Genomic DNA, 21,695 nt, shown 5'->3' on the forward strand with positions numbered 1-21,695 from the left:
CTGTTAAACTTGAAGCAGTCAGTATTTGTGATTGTTTGTTCACATTTACTGGTCCGGCGCTGGATTGTGGGGTCAGTGATGGATTCACACCTTTACTGTTTACTCAACAAGTGTTAATGAAGGTGGACCGAGGTTACACTTAGATTATTGGTCCCTGATAACTATGTGGTCCCCCTTAATTATTAATCATTGTTAATCATTTCATAAATATAGATTATTTTCTTGAATAATTAAACCTGCTCGCACCAGCACACAACAACTACCGTTAACTAAAGACACATGTCACACTGACATTTCAGAAGAACCGTAAACGTCTTCAAACATTTTACACCAGATCTTGAGTAGTCGACTTATTTACGGATTGATGGTGTTCCTTTCTAGCTTGTGAGAGAGCGCTGCCACGGTCTAATGAGGCAGTAGACAACCTGAAATCAATAGTGGCTTCCAGTGAAATGCAGTGAAAACAGCTGCAGTAATTAAATGTGTTTCACTGTGAATAACAGGAGGCTGGTTAAAGATTACAGCGTTTGTCCGAATGTAGGTTATATCTTGATGATGTCACAAGAATATCTGATGATGTCACCGAAGAGAATCTGGTGATGTCGCAGAAGAATATCTGGTGATGTCGCAGAAGAATATCTGATGATGTCACAGAAGAGAATCTGATGATGTCGCAGAACAGTAGAAGTTGGGCTTCAGAAGCGTCAGGAAACATTTCCAACTGGTCTGAACAACATCTCCCAACAGCAGCTGTTCATGGTGAAGACAGCATGAAGAGCAACGCAACCAAACACGCAGCAGAAAGCTGCATCTAAGAAAAGAGAGCTGCAGTTTGTGGACATTGAACAAACTACTATATATACAGTATATATATATATATATATATATATATATATATATATATATATAGATATATATGTCGTTGCATATCCCTGCTGTAAACTCGGACTAGCTGCCGGTGTTGGGCCATAATTTAAGTTGATATTAAAAGACAGCAGCAATGCGTAAATCGTCAGAGGAGCACAGCAGGGTCATCACAGCCCAATGACACGCTGATGCAGCTGCAGTCACCTTCCTTGTATACCTGACAAACTGCTACCACAGAGAACCAAACAGAAACACAAACCACTGCCCTTCACACGAGCCCTTGACTTCAGTGCTTTGGTATAATGGTATTGTCACCACTTAAGATGCACTCGCAGGTCTGTAACATGAGGGAGAGAGTGAAATGTGAAATGACATTAGCCTTACCTCAGGCTGTTTGTATGCTACACGAAGGGTAACTGCTGCATTACTGAAACACCTGCTGAGCATTATAGCCTTCGCCCATCGTTTTTCAGCAACATAAATTTTTAGCCATGCTCATTTCAGCTTGTTTCGTGCTGATGACATGATCCCTATATAATCTAGAAAATGGTTTTGTCAACAACAGGAGCACATCTGAATGTCTTTGGCTGCATAATGTTTAATGCTTCGTGTAATCCCTGTAAATCACAGACTCAGGGCCAAAGAGAAGAAACATTTCTGCACTGCAACTGTGGTGTCTGACTGAGTCCGTTTGTAGGATCATGGTGGAGCCAGTTCACCACAATGTGTCATAGTGAGTGACTGATATCACCGACATCTTACTCCAACAGCACAACTCACAAAGTATCCACTGTACAAATATTTTGATTAATAAAGAAATTAAATCCCATATTATTTATTCTAAAAAGTAACATCCTGATTTGCTCTGTAAAGTTAAAAACAGTTCTTAAAAATCTGATTTCAGCCACATTTATTGCGTAGTTGGTTTGGAAAAGTGATTAAATTCAATTTCTTTTCTGCATGCTGTAAACTGGCCGCTGTCTTCAGTCAGCTGGACATGACATCATCCACCTCGCTGATGCTGTGTGCACCTTTTTGTTTCAGCTCGACAACAAAGTGATCCAGGGATTTTATTAGACGCAGGTTAAAATTAGAGAAATATAGTTATCACATTTTAGTATGAGCTGTTTTCTAACCTGTTTGCATGTGAAACTGCCATGACGACTATTTGCGTAAAACATTTTCATTGCTGCCGTGTTGTCGTCATAGATTTTGAATAATGTAAATTTTCAGAGTGCTAAACCCTTCAGTAAAACAAACCCTTCATACTCACCACATCGTTTCTCTTTTCACACAAAAAATTGTTTTCATGGAGTAAATAATAAAAATTCTAAACTATAATCGCTGTTAAACTACTGTCATTGAAACTCTTCGTGTAAAGAGGTTTCACATCCGTTCACTCAAACTAAAGGGCTTTCTGGATCTGGAAGAATTATGGCCTACATATTTAAATTTAAAGGAGACAGGACAAAATGTGTTCCCGACTAAGAGAGCTCTGCGCTCCTACTGGTCAGCATCATGGAAAAAGTTGTGGAAGTTGTCACATTATATGAGGAAAAGTAAAAAAAAAACATTGTGGCAGGCTCGTCTGTCTGATGGGATGTTGGGAAGTGTCCAAGATATGGCTTCAGTTTTTGATACACTACATTTGATTGAACCATTATTGTGTCTGATTCATTTCTGATGCATCTTTTAGCTGGTGTTAAGTTGAAGTTCATGTTTTTACGTAGCGGTGGTGGTGATCAATGCTCCTGGAGGTCATATACTGTAGATCAATGCTCCTGGAGGTCATACAGATCAATGCTCCCGAAGGTCATATAGATCAATGCTCCTGGAGGCCATATAGATCAATGCTCCCAGAGGCCATATATATCAATGCTCCTGGAGGTCATATAGATCAATGCTCCTGGAGGTCATATAGATCAATGCTCCTGGAGGTCATATAGATCAATGCTCCTGGAGGTCATATAGATCAATGCTCCCGGAGGTCATATAGATCAATGCTCCTGGAGGTCATATAGATCAATGCTCCTGGAGGTCATATAGATCAATGCTCCTGGAGGTCATATAGATCAATGCTCCTGGAGGTCATATAGATCAATGCTCCTGGAGGTCATATAGATCAATGCTCCTGGAGGTCATCAATGCTCCTGGAGGTCATATAGATATAGATGCTCCCGGAGGCCATATAGATCATGCTCCTGGAGGTCATATAGATCAATGGATCAATCCTGGAGGTCATATAGATCAATGCTCCTGGAGGGATCAATCTGATCAAGGTCATATAGATCAATGCTCCTGGAGGTCATATAGATCAATGCTCCTGGAGGTCATATAGATCAATGCTCCTGGAGGTCATATAGATCAATGCTCCTGGAGGTCATATAGATCAATGCTCCTGGAGGTCATATAGATCAATGCTCCTGGAGGTCATATAGATCAATGCTCCTGGAGGTCATATAGATCAATGCTCCTGGAGGTCATATAGATCAATGCTCCTGGAGGTCATATAGATCAATGCTCCTGGAGGTCATATAGATCAATGCTCCTGGAGGTCATATAGATCAATGCTCCTGGAGGTCATATAGATCAATGCTCCTGGAGGTCATATAGATCAATGCTCCTGGAGGTCATATAGATCAATGCTCCTGGAGGTCATATAGATCAATGCTCCTGGAGGTCATATAGATCAATGCTCCTGGAGGTCATATAGATGGAGGATCAATGCTCCTGGAGGTCATATAGATATGCTCCTGGAGGTCAGATCAATGCTCCTGGAGGTCATATAGATCAATGCTCCTGGAGGTCATATAGATCAATGCTCCTGGAGGTCATATGGAGATCAATGCTCCTGGAGGTCATATAGATCAATGCTCCTGGAGGTCATATAGATCAATGCTCCTGGAGGTCATATAGATCAATGCTCCTGGAGGTCATATAGATCAGATGCTCCTGGAGGTCATATAGATCAATGCTCCTGGAGGTCATATAGATCAATGCTCCTGGAGGTCATATAGATCAATGCTCCTGGAGGTCATATAGATCAATGCTCCTGGAGGTCATACAGATCAATGCTCCTGGAGGTCATATAGATCAATGCTCCTGGAGGTCATATAGATCAATGCTCCTGGAGGTCATATAGATCAATGCTCCTGGAGGTCATACAGATCAATGCTCCTGGAGGTCATACAGATCAATGCTCCTGGAGGTCATACAGATCAATGCTCCTGGAGGTCATACAATTCAATGCTCCTGGAGGTCATACAGATCAATGCTCCTGGAGGTCATATAGATCAATGCTCCTGGAGGTCATATAGATCAATGCTCCTGGAGATCATATAGATCAATGCTCCTGGAGGTCATACAGATCAATGCTCCTGGAGGTCATACAGATCAATGCTCCTGAAGGTCATATAGATCAATGCTCCTGAAGGTCATATAGATCAATGCTCCTGGAGGTCATATAGACCAATGCTGGTGGTGTATTTCCACAACAATGTTCAACCTGTGACTCACCGGTGGAGGAAGGCCTGAGGTTTCCTTCCTGTGAGAAGAGTTCAGCTGTGGCTTCATAGAACTGGTCAGTGGGACTAATAGACTAACATATAGTGTTTGAACATGTCAGGACTCTTACTTGTGTAGTGCAGGAGTTTAGACAGAGTAGTGTTGTTTCCTCACACGCCTTCATTTGAAAGTGTTTACATAAGTTGCCCCGCCCCTTCCTGTACGTAGTCAACATGGCGACCGTTTAGGGTGTAGTGTCCAACGTTTCACACTTCTTTTGTGGAGCGTTTTGAGTGCATCATCCTGGTTAGCCGGGTGTAAACCAGAACCCAGTTCCACTCTGTGAATATGGTCTGTAACTCCATAGAGACTCGTTGGCAGTTGTTCCATCCTATTTGGTGTAGAACTCAGGTTCATTTCAACCAATCAGCATGCGCCGAAACCGGCCGACACTCTGCCACCACACTACCTCCTCCAGTATCCACCAAAGCGTTATTTGCTGAATGCAGCATATTTTCTCTAAATTGTTGCAATGAACGCCAGCAGCTTGAGCTGCTGAGTGTTTATTCTGCACTGAATGCTGAACATTTGCCGATTCTTTTATTTATTTTTTCCGGTCGGCCACAGTTGAAACACACTAACGCTGCACTCATCACTGTCACAAGCTGTTCAATCACAGTGAAGGAGGGGCGGGACAAACGCAGTTAACCAGCGACGTTGCTCTCTGATTGGTCCACCTGTCAGAGTGTCTGAGAACCCTAAATACGAGCCGAGTTTCCAGCGCAGACAGGCTGGCTACTCTTAGCGCACTGCATGTTTCTGTACTTGACAGTGTGAACGCACTTATGCACTCAAAATAGTGAGTGTTAGTACACAAGTACACCATTTGGAAATGATCGTCCAGTGTAACACAATCTCATCAGAAACCTGACATTGTTTCACACTACAGTCCCTCAACGTTCAGACTTCAGCTCACACAGGATTTTTCAGGTAACGCTTTCCGGTCAAATTGATATTATGCACTTTGAAGCATGGACTGAGTTTGGAAACTAAGAGTGTGTCACTTATTTAGTTGTCTTTGTAAATAACTTCATTCTGAACAAAGTGTCTTCATCACATCTTTGGTAAAAGTAGGAAGCGTCTGATATTCAACACAAAAAAGAAGAGTGTGTTGTCGTGTATATTTTTTCCTCTCGTTGTTTCTAACTTTTCTATTTGAAGTGATACTTTGGAGGAGTCTAAAACAGTCCCACCGAGTTCAGCGTTCACAGTGTTCACTGTCTTCACACACAAACCACATTCAGTCGACATATCCCATCTATTATTTAAGGCAGCTGCAGTTGCTGCTGTCTTCACTGGGGGTAACAAGCCCTTTAGTTCTGTGTCCCTCTGCTCTGATGGTGGTGCTCACACACACACACACACACACACACACACACACACACACACACACACACACACACGCATACAAGCACACACACACACACCTCACCTGCCATGTAAAATTGTGGGTTTCGCCCAGTTAATTCAGTCATATGAATTATTAATTGTAATAAGTGGAGCTTCCAGGCTCTGTGCTTTATAGCGTCCTTCATCGCTCTGTGACATTACAGAAATGGCGAATGTGTCCGAGTCCAACGGACACCATTAATAACCGAGCGTAGTTTTGTTTCCTTTGTGACTCCAGACCTCTCTCCGCTCTAATAAGGCTTCCAGTGTCTGCCTGTGTGGGATCTGGAGCATTTTAATGGATTCCCCTCCAACCTTTGCATGATAAACTTATGACATGTTTATTTAAGGCACACAAGAATGCTTTGTAGAGTACAAAGGTTTTTTTTGCACTGAATTAAAGAGGCAGAGTTTAGAGCCTGCAAGGGGCATATTTCTTAGATGGATTCGTCCCTTTACTGTCACGTAGATAAATGATGTATCATAAGAAATTATAATTAAAAGAGGGACATGCACCCCATTTCCTAACTGACCAGATCAGTGATCAGAAGCAAAGTCTTTGATTTATTACCCGTCCCTTTTAAATTAATTCTCGCATGCTAAAACTAAAATAACCCTCAACTAAAGAAAAAGACAAAAAGACAAAGACCAGTCATATAATCTACTTATGGATTTATACTGAAAACAACAAGAAATGGCTCCACAGTCAGATAGACACAATGCAGACAGTGAAACCGTCTGTGTCCCTTGGTGCTGCCACAAAAAGACAGATGAATGAATATTTTATTCCAGCTTGTGTGGCACTCCAAGAAAATAAAAGCGTGGTGTATCTATATTTGGATGCATTATTAATAGAGCAGCAGTATTTGAAGCAGGTTAGCTTAGCTGTATGCTGCAGGCTCCAGGATTCTGTTGTATACAATTTGTGGTTTAATTTCCTCCTCTACAATAGAATAGAATAGAATAGAATACATTCAAGTTTGAAAGACAGAAGTCATTATAATGACTCAGAACACATCTCGGGGGAAATGTGTCAAAGCAAGTCTTACAGAAATACATAATACTGCATTAATTGTTGGTTTTCTGGCCCTTTAAATCCATAGAACCTCCACAATAAGCTCAAAACACACAATACCTGCCATATCACCATGCTGAGAAATGTAACGCGTTCAATTCTAGCAGTGCCATTATGCAGGCACATTTATCTCTGGGAATCCACAGTAATCTTTCTAACAGTTGCTTTCTCATTAGTGACGGTGGTAGACAAAATAAACGTTCTCATTTCTAAGTGACAACAGTCACCGACAGACTTTAACGAGAATCCTTGAAAAGGGAAGTAACGTAAAGATGGCTACATACTGTACAGGGCAGCTTCAGGTCTGAGGTAAGAGAAATGGAAATAAAGGAACAGCATTGTAATTGAATTACAGCCTGTTATTTCTTTCTAAGTTAACACAGTTCAGATGCTTAGTGTAGAAAAACAAAAACAAATGTGTTGTGGTTTGCAGATGTACAGTGTGTCCCTCACGAGGGACAGTCGCCAAAATACTGTCCAAAAAAACAGCCACGAACACACCATGCACATCTTGCAAAGTAAGCCTGCAGCCAGTCATGTTGCATTCGATTATGTGGTGTTTAAAGTGACACTGAGTTTTCCCTTTGAGGCAGTTCCTTTTCCAGGACATGAGAAGCACCCTGGTGAAACTGTACTCGGTCTGGGGAGAAGCGTTGCCTGAAGGACAAACTCTGGGAACAAATGTCCCTTTGCTCCACAACCTGCAAGCCCCTTAACTCACACAAATAGAAATATTGAAGCAATACATCAGAGCAAGTTTGCTGACAAGAAAGAAACACCCGCCAACAGTCACAGTGGAAACCACCAGGAGACAACACTACTGATGCAATTTTAGGTAATGCCATCACACCAGCAGACGGGCGATGTTGATAATGTGGTTGGAGTAGTCACATACAGAAAGTAGCAACACTTTGGTATAAAGATTTGATTTTGAAAACCCGCTAGATTTTCTTTGATATCAGCCTAGCTGTCATCGCGGAGTCCTACTGCGACGTTCTGACATGTCTGATGGAAAACATTTGACGTAAACGATCTGAACAGTGAGGCGATGGCAGTATGGTTCTCCAACATGACAACATGTGTTGCAACGCAGTCCAACCCGGTGTCACAGCAAAGCGTGAAGAAGACAGGTGAGATAGTCCCACGTTGGCCTCTCTACGTGGGAGAGTTTCACGTTTTCACAGCGTGAAACTTACACGCACATAAAAGTAATGTCACGAAGGATCATGTGACCAAGTACAAAGGACATTTTACGGCAGTATTAGGAGGCATCGGAGGCAGGAGGCAGAGGTTCGAATCCAGGAGGTGACGTTATTCTTGTTTTTTGATTCCTCACCCCAAACATGTTTTTTGTCACAAACTCCAACCATGTGGTGATTTTCTGTCGCCAACCATCTATTTTTCCTAAAAGTTTCATGTTCCTGTAAATCACATGGCTCTATGCATGCAGTAGGTTTCATTTTCATCCACTCTAGAAAAACGTGAAACTGTCACGCCCAGAGAGACCAAAGCGCGTCTATCTCACATTTTGCTGCAGCAGACGGGCGTGTCTACTTCACGCTTTGCCGTGATACCAGGTTGCGCAATCACAGTGGTCCACCGTGAAATCACAAATATCATTGGTCACAAAAATGTGTGTAACACATGATGTAACTGATGTAAGTTGGAATACTTCCTCATGAAAGTTGTTACGTCACCTTGTTTCAGGTGCTTCTTTGTGCTGCGCTCCACAATCTATAAGATGTCTACAATTCTACTTATTGTTTTTATTTTTCAAACCAAGTGTTTTGCTTTTGTAAGAGAAAACTGGAGATAATATATATCAGTGCATTTTAAAAGCAAAGTGCTCTGTGTACTGAGTTTGACTGCAGCTGCTGTTGCGTAAACAGTCGCATACTTTAGCATTCCCTTGGAATCGTGACTCTGGTGACCTGATCAACATCAGTGCCCTGTTGGCGTTGTACAACAAGGCCTTTGCTACATTTTGGATGAAAATACGTGCATGTTTGAATGGAATATAATGATGCTTAGAATAAAGCAAGCTGTGACATGTCACTCTGCGCGGACATCTCTGGCCGTGTCAGTTCATAGTTCAGTGACGCCCGGCGAGTCTGTGGACGAACGCAGTCTGATGGACGTTTGAAGAAAGACCTCCCTGCCCTGAGCGGCTCCAGCTGACCGGCTCACTGAGCAGATGATGGGCAGCTCATTACTCTGGTCTCCACTCTGACAGCACTGAAGTGGGAACCTGTACTCTTGAGGGGGAAAAAAATCTGTTATTTGTTTTTGTTTTGTTTGTTTGTTTGTTTGTTTCGACTGCCTTTTGTATTTCATCTCCTTAAACTATTTTTACACACCAGATGGACTTTCAGAAAGATGAGTCGCAACTTTTGATTTTCTTCCCCATGTTTCCTCATCATTGGAGGGCGTTTGGGATTTGTGGCCATTTATCCATTCAAGTCTGTCATAACTTTTTACTCACACACACACACACACACACACACACACACACACACACACACACACACACACACACACACACACACACACACACACACACACACACACACACACACACACACACACACACACACACTGCCTGACATTGAGTGTCTTTCATCTAAGTGTTCCTATAAACGTCTGCATCCAGATGTGCTCCACCCTGTGTGGGAAACTGGCTGCCAGTTTTTCTGGATAATGACCTTGATCCCCAAATGAGCAAAGTCGAGGCACATCCTGCTCACGAAGCGCCGCATCACGACTGACTCACTAACATTTGGTCTGTAGTATAATTTATTACAGACCCTGTGTACCATTCGGTGCATATATTCCTATATTGTTGACTTCCTATTGTTTCGGCAGTTATGAACATTTTTATTACGAGATCCTTGTTTGTTTCACAATCGTTTACTTGCAAGTTAGTGACAGAACAAGAATGATTCAAATAACTGATTAAATAACTAATATCTCGACTGGAGGTCTGGCTGGAAGTTAGAAGAGGAGATCAGTAGTAACTCAACTCTGCAATAAGTAGGCGGCTGGACAAAGTTAACTTCACATCAAGACAGAAAACAGGCTGCGATAGGAAGTTTGGTTCTTTACAGAGTTCAAAAAGATGCCTGCCGTTCCTCCGAAGATTAATAATTACAATGATTGAGTATGCTTCATGTTTTTCAGCTATCCTCACTACAGCTGTTCAACAACTTCAATCCTTTCGCTGAAATACAGAGTTTATTGGTATTCACAGTTTGTGGTTTAAACATTTAAGTTTCCCTCAAACTATTGTGATTTAACAGATTCAATTTAATTACATTTGATCCAGCAATAAAAAAGACAACTCAAAATCTGAGCCAAAAACAACAATAGTGGTGGACAACCATCCGAGCTACAGTTCTTTTGAAAATATTATGCAGTATACTAATCTTTATTTTATTTTATTTTTTCCCCACAGTTATCTTCTGAAAGGGAAGATAAAGTTCTTTGAAAACATTCTAAAATTAAATTTGTGTTACGTTTATTATAATGTTTTTTTCCAAACATTATTAGAACATTATGCCAGAGAACATACTTTATGAGCCAGAGAACATACTTTATGAGCCAGAGAACATACTTTCATACTTTATGAGTCAGAGAACATACTTTATGAGCCATAGAACATACTTTAAAAACATTGTACAATTGTTCTGTGGTAACAGTCTTTAAATGTATTTTGAGAACGTTTAGGAAAAACATTATGAAAACAAATAAATAAAAAAGTGTCATTTTCTGGACCAGCCAAAAGAAACATTTCATTGGAGGACAAATTGTAGTTCAGGAAAGAGGTTTGGACAAACTTCAGATCAAAAAGGAGAAAACAATAACTACGTATGATTATGAAATATTAAGCGAACATACGAAGGTGCAGAGATTCTCACTGATTCTTGGAAGCAGCTTTTACGGATCCATAAAATGGGCTTGTTGCATTTTCATTGAGGTGCAGTGATGCGACCTGTCGCTGAGTTACAGGACATCGGTAGCAGTGGAGCACCAAGCCGGTGATGTAATATTAATCCAGAACAGGCAGGAAGGTCAGCGATTTGATTCCTGCTGCCGACAGCGTGTCTATCAACAGCTGTGTGTGCTGTCAGAGCGTCCTCGAGCGAGACGCCGAGCCGCTTCCTGTTCACTTCACCTTCCATCCCTCCGGATCAATGTCAGCTGAATGTCAGGGCAGAACAAACGCACGGCGATCAGGCCGGGCGATCTGAGAGTAAGACGAGACGATGATGTGAGTCGACAGACTGTGATGGAGATGGAACGGCTCCGGTCCCGAAATATTTGAATCTCAATATCGACATTATGACCAAAAAGCCCGTTTCCAAGATAGTCGCTGCGCTGTGTAAAATGTAAATAAACAGAAGGAGGTGAAATCGTGGACACTCATATTTAGTTGAAAATAGACCGGAGACAACATGTCAAATGTTTAAACTGAGAAAGTTTATTGTTTTATGAAAAATACATCCTCCTTTTAAATTCGATGGTTCGGACAGGGGCAAGAAAATACTGGAAAGGTTGCGTGATGCTAAAATAACCACCGGGTTGAACATCTTGCAACTAATTGGATTAACTGGCAACAGCTCAGTAATTGTTTTGATTATAAAAAGCATCCCAGAGTCTCTCAGCAGGGACGATGAGGACGTTATTGTCACTGACCACAAGGCCTTATAAATCATTTTTACAATCTAAACACTGCTAAATATCCTAAAGCTCGATTTCCTTATCCAGTGTATTTTTTATTTCTTAGTGAATTGGCCCTTTGTGTTAACTGAAACGTGAAAAATACATTTCCAATTCGACGACCTTTTTTTTTTTTATTGGCTTCATTGATATGTTTGCAAAGCAAGAAAAAAGAACTTGTTTCATTTGTTTGTTTTTTCATGCCTGTTTTCTGTCACCTTCATACGTCCAGCTGGCTGAGCCAGCCAGCCAGCAGAAGGACTCAACGCTCTCGTGTTTCACCTGACTTGTTTTAAACAAAGGTGCAGCGATAAGAGCCAAAGAAGGAACGTCAAAAAAAATGGACCAAGAAGACAGAGAAGTGACAGAATGGCTTAAAGTGTGTTCATCGTGATTCTTACACGCTTCACATGTCCAGTTCTCAGACAAGTGAGAGATGTCCTGACAAACGGTGAGACGAGTAAACTCCGTCCGGTCAGCATTTTAGTTTCCTTCGAACGTGCAATTATTGATAGAAGCGGGAAACGTTTCTGTTTTGTTTTTGGTGCAAAACTGGGAGAGAAACGTGTCGGAGCAGCTGAGAAAAGGTTAATGTAACACATGATGACGGGTATGTCCTGCTGAGCCGTGCTGTTCACAGACAGCCTGATGGAGATATGATCCCAGCAGTGATGATCGGCCTCTGAGGGGGGGGAAGGATCACGGTCTAAACACCGACTCCAGCGTCTTCATGTCAGAAGGAATCAGGAGGTGCTCGATGGCTGGAAACAGTTCAAAGGTTTTTTTGCATAAGCGCTGCGTGGCTAATTAGCTCCACGCATATGTCGGCTCCCGCTGCGCCCCCCCCCCCCCCACCTCACCACACACACACACACACACACACACACACACACACACACACACACACACACACACACACACACACACACACACACACCTTCATACAGGCTGTCAAACCTCTGCTAACATTCAATCCGCATTACAGTCGAGAGCAGAGATGAGTCTCTGCAGCTCTGGAGGACGACACATGAAGCATCCTCTGATTCCATGATTGAGACACTGCAAGGATGTCCAAAGAGACACAGAGACAAGGAGACAAGGAGACAAAGAGACAAGGAGACAAGGAGACAAAGAGACAAAGAGACAAGGAGACAAAGACACAAAGATACAAAGACACAAGGAGACAAAGACAAAAGGAGACAAAGACACAGAGACAAAGAGGATCTGATCAGAGGCTAAGGAGGTGAACGGTGGGAGCTGAGATATCTCATCAATCATGACTCACTATTAAACATTACTCAACTTTAACCTCAGCTGGCCACCTTACCCCCCCCCTCGACTCCCACCCCCATCACCACCATCACCAACACCATCATCAACACCCCCACCCCAACACCACCACCATCACCACTACCCTGACCATCACCACGCCCCCATCACCACCACCATCACCAACACTACCATCACCACCCCCCCCACACACCGCCCCCATCACCAACACCAACACCACCACCCCCATCACCATCAACACCCCCCACCATCCCCATCACCACCACCACCCCATCACCATCACCACCACCCCACCACCACCCCCATCACCATCAACACCCCCCACCGTCCCCATCACCACCACCCCATCACCATCAACACCCCTGCACCGTCCCCATCACCCCTCCCCCCATCCCCACCATCCCCACCACCACCAACCACCACCACCACCATCCCCACCACCACCACCCACCAGGGCCTCTGCTAGTCCAGATATTAAGTGAGCTGATGTCTTCCCTGTTGGACGGACTGACCCTCGCTCAGCCTCAACAGGACGACAGGCTTTGTTTACCCACATTATGTCTGTGTGCATTCATAGATCTCTGATAAGAATCTTCGTTTTAACCTTTCATCTCTTTGAACAATAAAAAAGCCCAGTTTTTATTTCATATCTCCGGCTGGATCTCAGGATAAAGAGGCTTGTTGGTGTCGGTGCGCTGACTGAAACAGATTCTCACAGATATTTTGAGATGAGACAGGATTTGGTTGATATCATCTGCTTCCTGAGCTCTTTACAGGCAGCGTCCTTTCATCCATTTTAAATATGTTTGTGAACTTTCACTGAGTCTCAAATACTCTCAAAAATAGAATTACTTTAACTGTTATGTCTGAACTCAAGAAGAACCAAAACTACGGTTTAACAGACTGTCGGAGGGAGTTTGCTGTCCAGTTAATCTGTAAACTGAAAATGTTGGAAACAAAAAAAGAAGCAAAAAAGAGCAAAGCTGTGCTAAAAATTTCAAAATGAAGAACCACCAAAAAGAAAAATTAAATTCTCCATTGAATCATGTGGCTGTCAGCAGTTATCTGTGTGGATGGCAGAATTCAGGGTTCGACAAAGCAGCTCCCAGCATCTCGATCACAGCGTGGAAGCTGGAGCAGTGAGCTGCCGACCCTTCATCAACTTGTCTCGTGACTAAATCAGACATCTAGATATCTGGACAGAGATGTTTTCAGTGTTTGGAAAGATTGTTCTGGCTTCTCCTGCCTGTGCCAGGTGAGGAGATATTGAGGAACGGAAGATAATCAGACGATGAGGAAAGTTCTGGGAATTGAACGCAGACACGACAGGTGGCGCCTGGAGGTCCAGCAACACTGCCTGGCTCTCTGTCTGTCTGTCTGCCTGTGGGGCCGCAACGAGGCTCCAACCGCTTCCTGCTCCCTCCAGAAGGAGCAGCCGATTGGCTGTTAGGACGCAGCCCCTCCTCGGGGGGAGTTGTCGGGGCAACAGCAGCAGGCAGACAGCTGCTGAGGAGAACGCACAGCTGGCAGGTATTCATACCTGATGTGATTCAGGATTCTCCCAGAGGTGGAGAGAGCCCGGAGCCACACACACACACACGCACACACGCACACACACACACACACACGCACACGCACACACACACACACACACACACACACACACACACACACACACACACACACACACACACACACACGCCCCTTGCTAACAAATCCCATTAGTGCACTTAACTCAAAAGCTAAAAACAGGCCTTCTTAGTTAATCTTGTTAGTCGTCACCATCTACAGCGTTACAGGCAAAGAGGTGACATGAAGCAGACACGTCAAGCCTCCAAATAGATCTTCTGAAACCTGCTGGAAACCGTGAGCAAAAGATGAAAAGTAAAACGTGTTAGTTTGTTTTTAGTCAGGTTAATAGGTTTTTAGTTTCATGTCGAATATCTGTTTCCATTCACGATAAAACAGCAACTCTGTGGTCGACACTACACAGAACAGATTCTGCATTTGCTTTACAGACGCCACAGTTTAAACAGTACACAGAGGATTCAATGCTTAAAAAGATTTATTTTTACAGACCATCTAAAAAAAAAAGATTACTTCGGCGTCAACAATATTATACATCATCGCTGTTGTTATCATAATCGAGGGAAGAGAGTTCCAGTCTCTGCTCTGATAGCGGTTAAACAATTCACTTTATTATTTAAAGTGAATTTGGCACAGTTGTTTTTACTTGCTGTTTGAAATTAGAGGGTAAAGAACATTAAACCTTTTTCCTCTCCTTTCTGCGAAGAAGAGTCACTACAAAAACACTGTCGACACATCCTAACGTCATGGGCTCCAGTGGGGCCGATACCGTCGACATATTGTTCTGAGATTTTTTGTTTTTGTTTTGCAAAGTACAAGGTTTTACTTTCTTGTGTAATTTCAACACATTAAGCTGTTTCAAGTGTTTTCTGGTTCCTATCATCCTATTTTGGGAATGTTTTTATTCCCTTTTGACAAAAAAACAGGAAAGAGGAGAAAAGTTAATGATGACAGTTAGATATGTGAAGTGTTACTCAGCTGTATGTTGTCACACATCTCTTTAAAAAAAATAACTTGTCATTCATCTCGACTGTCAAAGGAGCCTCTTCTTTGTGTTTTTGTGTTTCTCTACGTAGTTACTTAAAGTGGGAGTGAAATAAAACAGCAGAAACCTCGTGGGTAAATCTCCTGTTTGTCTCTCAGCTCAGAGTTGATGACGGCTGTCTTGCTTGGTGTTTGAAGGTCACACAGCAGTGTGCAGACAGATTGCTTTCTGAGACCACAACATTCACTCCAGGAGTTAATATCCTTCTGCTGTCACATCAGAGCTGTGGGAGATTTGGTAATTAGCCGCTTGTGTTTGGGGATGAAAATGAGCTTCCCTGCGCTCTTAATTTCCTTAAAGTAAAAAAAAGTTGTGATGTGGATGACGGTATTTAGATTCAGACAGGGTGGAAGGGGGAGAGTGTCGTGTGCAGATTGGTTATATTTTCAGAAGTAAATGGTCACGTATGTAAATGCATACATGCATTTGTTTACCTTGATGCTTCTGATCAAATGTAACAATGAGGATAAAACGCTGGCAGAGAAGAGCTGGAGGCAAAAGAATCTCCAGCGCTAGGTGATAAATAATGTAGGTGTAATATCACAAAATGGACGTCTGGTTATGAGCCGTGGAGTGGAGGTCACGAGGAGGGCGGAGCTTCAAGCCAAACAGCAGAATCCTTCCCTTATGGGTAGGCAAAGATCAATAACAATAATAAAGCACATAGTGGTGAATAATTCATCAGTTCCTTGTCCTCTCTCCACAATGTCCTCTGCTGACTGGAATCCATCAGTACGTTGCTGCTGCTGCTGCTGCTGTCAAACGTTGAAGGATGTCATTCTACAACCAGCTTTGTTTACAAATACCTTCGATGAATGGAAGTTAATCTGCAATCAAGTTCCTCTTTGATTGCAGACGGTGTTCAGGGTGTCCCTGGATAACGTTTGTAAGGCTGTGAATGTGGGGCGCTCACTCCACCCGAACCCCGCCTGTCTGCTCCAACCTGCTCCGACCGTCATCCCTAAACCCTCAACAATCAATCCCTTACTTATCCAAGTTAAACCTAACATATGTATTTTCTTCACACTGAGACCGAACAAAATAGACGTTTGCTAAGCAAAATGTGAAATATAACAATACACCAGTTGTGTGTGAATACAGCTGAAGTTGAATTTTTTTGTGTTGCAGCTGCTTGCTGTGGAGGTCAGTTTATCTGTATTACTGTTAAGGAATTACATATTTAATAATCCATGATTATGTTGTGTTTACAAAATCTTAATGTACAAACTTCTTACTAAAACTGTCAAATAAATTTAGTGGTTTAAAAATGTAGCGGAAAAAAAACCCCAATATTTGTCTTAATGTAGTTAGATGTAAAGTTGTGGCTGAATTTCATTTCCTTTGTGGTCGTTTCCTTCAGCTGAAATCTGCTTGTGACTTTGTTGTGAATTTCAATTTTCCCTGTGAGGTGTAGTTAGCAGCAAAGATGGTGACGGACTAACCTGGATTTGACCCACGTATGCACAGTTTGACTGACATCAGATACAGTCCCATGATAACAGCCCTCCCTGGTAGAGTTAAGAAAAGCGTCTGTCCCGAAAAACCAGCCAATAAACATGTTGAACATCGTCTCAGTCGCACGAGTAACTTGTAACAGTAATGTTTTTACTGTTTTCAGGAACAAATAAAATCACAAATTAGAATTTGATCATTACAATAGTTATTAATCCTGTTAATCACTGTTACTTTGACATTTTTATGGAGCTGTCTTGTTTGTTCAATTTAGATTCTATATTTGTACACTTAGTGGATAGACTGCTTGTTTTTGTTTCCTTGGACAAAATAAAACTTACACATCATTTGTTTAAATAACTAAACTCTAACTTTGACATATATTGACTAACGTTAATGGGACTCATGTATGGGTATATCAGTATTGTTTTAAGATAGACAGGAAATATCCTAAACTCATCCTTTAACTCCAAAAAAAAAAAAAAAGTTTGTATGCCTGTGACATGAAAATAGTTTGTTTGGTTTCTAATGCCCTCGTCCATCCATCTCCATATTTTGTGTCTCTGTTAACATTGAAAAGCAACAGCCTATTGTAAGAAGAGAGCCTCGGTGACTCGTGAAGCTTAAAAAAAAAGAGGCATTCAGCCTTCATCCATTCCGCTGTCACACCGCCCAGCTGCTGCTCTTCTCTTGAGTCAGTCCCACGGCCACGCAGTTCAGTGTGTGAGGCAGGAAGTGGCAGTCCTCTTCCAGCAGCAGTGTTTCAGTCACTCAATGAACAAACAGAATAGAGAGGACTCTAATGAGAGCTCAGCTGCAGGGATCTATTTTTACCATTGCCCTCTTATGCTCCACTAAAAATGAAAACAGAGTGCAAGTTGTTAGCACAGCACAGCAAGTGGCTTAATAACTAAACAGTTTTTGTGCAGTGTCACTTGTAAATAGACACTTTTTTTTAATCAAGCTCATATAATCCACATTTCAGTATTTGGAAACTAATTATAGTTGTTATCAGGCCCGTAAACTGCAATGTTTTTCAGTGTTTTAATTAAACACAAAAAGGCCAGTCAGCATTTATTTAATCGCCTAGTGTGTGTGTGTGTGTGTGTGTGTGTGTGTGTGTGTGTGTGTGTGTGTGTGTGTGTGTGTGTGTGTGTGTGTGTGTGTGTGTGTGTGTGTGTGTGTGTGTGTGTGTGTGTGTGTGTGTGTGTGTGTGTGTGTGTGTGTGTGTGTGTGTTTAAGCATCTGTGCTCTTTCTCAGCCCCAATGGCCCAGAAGGCTGTAAGTATAATTGATCGCTCATGACACGTATCAATCAAAACTGCATCGGCCTGGAGAGAAAAATAAAAAAATAAAAGATCACGGTGTTTTGTGTTCTTTGCAATACTTTCATGTTGCAGGATTTCATGGAATTTGTTGCCCTCAAGTTTAGTTACCACTGAGTTTCTTATTAAAAATAGAGACAACCACTACAGACTTAAACTACTTGTTTCTACCTCCTGTGAAACTGAAGTCTTTTAAACCGAGAAAGAAAAATGTCTCCAAACTTGTGAAAACCTTAAACAAAGCTATTTAAATTTCCACATCTCCTCAATGTCAAAGTATTTGTGCAGGCAAACTTTATTTCTTTTATCGAGGACACGCTGTATCATGCCCAGCATTTGTGAAAAAAGCTTGTTGAAATATGTTTTAGTCGCGCTGTATGAGAATGTTAGATGGAATAAATAACTGGGAGCAGAGGTGTCATGAGGGAAAATATATTTTTTTCCAAAGTTTATAATTCTTTGTAACTGTAAGGTATCACCCAGAGCCACTGTAAATTCTCAAAGTAGTGTTTTTTGCAGAGTGCATATTTTATAAAAATAAAGTGTTTCATAATTTATAATGTGTCCAGGCCCGCCCTTTGCTCACTGCCTGGCACAGCTGTTGTAGTTGTAGCTCCTCGACAGGGCAGACAATTAATTCCTGTGTGTACTATAAATAAGCCATAAAGAACGAGGGATGCTCTCTATTCACTGGTACTGTGTTGTGTCTGCTGAGAGATGCTATGACTCCGTGCAATGGGAACAACACACTCCAGAACAGTCTCTATTTTGGAGTCTTTGAAAACCTTTTTCTGAACAGTAACTTAAGAGCAACTCTAAAGGGATAAAACTCTCCACCAAACAACAATTTTGACCTTTTGAACCAACCTTGGCTACATTCAGCTCTTTTTAAAGTGTTCTTCGCTATCACGTCTTATTTTAATCATCTTGAAGAACAGTGAGTCTATGTGCTCTGACGTAATGTGCTGACACAAGCAGACAGCTTTACTATATTACTTACAGCAGTAAGCTATAATGTGTGTAGTACTACATACTACACTACACAGTAGGTTAGACAATGTTATTTTATTGAATTGCAGAACATATTTGGCATAATGACAAGTTGCCACTTAATTATGCTGTATAGAACATGTGTGTATATATATTATATATAAGATATAATATATATATATACATATATATATATATATATTATATATATTTGTGTGTGTAGTCACAGTGGGGTTACAAGCTCTTTGTATTTGTTGGTAATATCAGTTGTAAAGGCTGGATCAGAGTGCACTTGGCCTTTTTGTAATAGAGCATGACTTCTGTGTGGAAGTGTTATCTGTTTGAAAGGATGCAGTGCCCTCCGTTGGATGTATAGCAAAATGATTTATTTTTCCTCCACAGTCAAAAGAGCAATAAGCAGCCTCATAATATGACATCTGGGATGGCAACCTGCAGGGTTTGCACAGCCTTCACCCAAAGTTACCTGATAGGCTCCATTTGACCCTGCAGGTAGAAATAATGGATGCTGTGACCATTCATATAAGCTCTCCTTGAGTTTTTACCTTTTTTTTTTTTTCTTTTTTTTTATGGTATGGTATCAACAACAAACTGGAATATTAAGTAGCTAATAATTTTAAATACTGTCTTGTATTATTCTGCCATTTTAATGTCCATGTCTTCATTTTAAAGCTGCATAAATATATATAATTAGCATATAAAATAATGTGCTACATATGTTAGCAAACATTAAGACTCATTTGACTTCATGTTTCTTGCCACTGGATGAACTTCAGTATTCTCGCTCTTTTCTTTTCCCTCGGAAAAATCGCTCTCTCCATAACTGCGAAATGCTTTGCAGTGTTAACCAGCCTGTCTCTAAATGACTGTCTGTTGGGAAGATAGTGTACAGCGACTTTATCAGGAAACGAGGTTGGTGAGAGTGAGGACACTAAACAAAATGATAACGTGACGCCTTCAAAAGACATTAGCAGTTACCTTTAAACGGTTAAAAATTTCCATCGAGCTCAGAGAACTGCTAATAATAATTGTCCGAGTTGCGCACACCTGCGTGGCCTTAGTTACCTGAGTGACCCCTGTCTGAATACACATCGTCATTTAAACCTATCCTGATGTAGAAATGTTGATTAGTGCAGCTATAATCTGTGCGAGAACTTCTGGGCTCGTCTTTTTTTTTTTTTTTTTCTTTTTCAAATGGAAGCACTAATTTGCGTCCCTCTGCTGCACGCCTGTACATTAGATCAAATCTCATTCTCAACTTGTCCGAAATAAAAAAAATGTAAAAAAAAAATGACTGTAACAGAGTGGGGGTTGATGGGTGAGCATTTCCTCTAATGGCACTGCAGCACTTTGCAGGCGTGTGTGAGCGTGGCCTAATCACTTGTAAGACTTGATTGAGTGTGTGTTAATAAACATTAGGCTGTCTCTCTTCCCCTGGTGATTAGTGGTTTATGTGCTCGGCTCTCTGCAGGCTGAAGAAGCAGTCCTGAAGATTGATGGAGGGCCATGCTATTCAAACAGCAGGCACTGCTGAGACAGAAGCTCTTCGTTCTGGGCAGCCTTGCTATCGGAAGTGTCCTCTATTTTGTGGCCAGGGTTGGGACTTTGGATAGGTAAGTCATCACTGTCCAATTCTAACACGCACATTACTTTTCATTTAAAACAACCAAACTTATGATCTGCTTTATCTTATTATAATTTTTTTTCCACTTTATGCTTTATACACATGTAACTTGGAGATTTTGGAAGATATTTTTCCTGATTCATACCATGAAGGTTCGGCTCTGCAAGTTCCCCTGAATGAAGCAGATTTTATACTGAACATAAAATGAGAAAAGGCTTATTGAGAGATACAGCAAAGGCACTTCAGAAAGTGCAAAAACCTTGAAATGTTTTTTTAGATCCAACATGTTTTTTTTTTTTTTTGTATCAATCAAGCAAGCGACAGCAGTAATCCAAATAGCCTTGTAATCCAGGACCTCTCAACATCTAACATGTTGAGTCTCGTTTTCTTTGCCATATGCTATTTCTAAAATGTCATGTCAAAAGTCTTGGGCTTTGTTTGATATCATTTCCTGCATTATATTCCTCCTACACGATTTGCTTTGACAGTCTGAATTCTAAAGGTGAAATTTACCCACCACATAATGGACTAACAAATTCTGCAATGAAACCAAACGAGTTGTTTCCATGACATGGCACTACTTTCAACTAGCAATAATTATCGCCATATGTTCCATTTTACAGATGAAAATTACTGTTGTGTAACACTTTGTCAGGCTGAGTTCTCTCTCTCTTTCTGAGACCCTCAGCACACCTGACATTAAAATCTGATCCAATCCATCCCAATAGCCGACGGAAGTTTGGCTATTCGTTT

General features: G+C 41.6%; 1 protein-coding gene across 2 annotated transcripts in view; it reads left to right on the forward strand.

The window, feature by feature from the left end:
- LOC138625111 (heparan sulfate glucosamine 3-O-sulfotransferase 5) overlaps nucleotides 1-21,695 on the forward strand; it is a 62,918-nt gene that overhangs the window by 38,456 nt on the left and 2,767 nt on the right. Inside the window, exons 1-2 of one of the 2 annotated variants that reach the window (XM_069705818.1) lie at nucleotides 11,953-12,062; nucleotides 20,790-20,931. In XM_069705818.1, the coding sequence (XP_069561919.1) occupies nucleotides 20,825-20,931 (107 nt within the window). In that variant the 5' untranslated portion in view covers nucleotides 11,953-12,062; nucleotides 20,790-20,824. Of the gene's footprint in view, nucleotides 1-11,952; nucleotides 12,063-20,789; nucleotides 20,932-21,695 lie in introns of those variants that run through there. The other variant, XM_069705817.1, reaches the window with a different exon arrangement.

Source organism: Brachyistius frenatus, unplaced genomic scaffold, assembly GCF_029030835.1.
Source record: "Brachyistius frenatus isolate BFR_SWC_R1_liver_20210118 unplaced genomic scaffold, ASM2903083v1 Contig_59, whole genome shotgun sequence".
NCBI lineage: Eukaryota > Metazoa > Chordata > Actinopteri > Embiotocidae > Brachyistius > Brachyistius frenatus.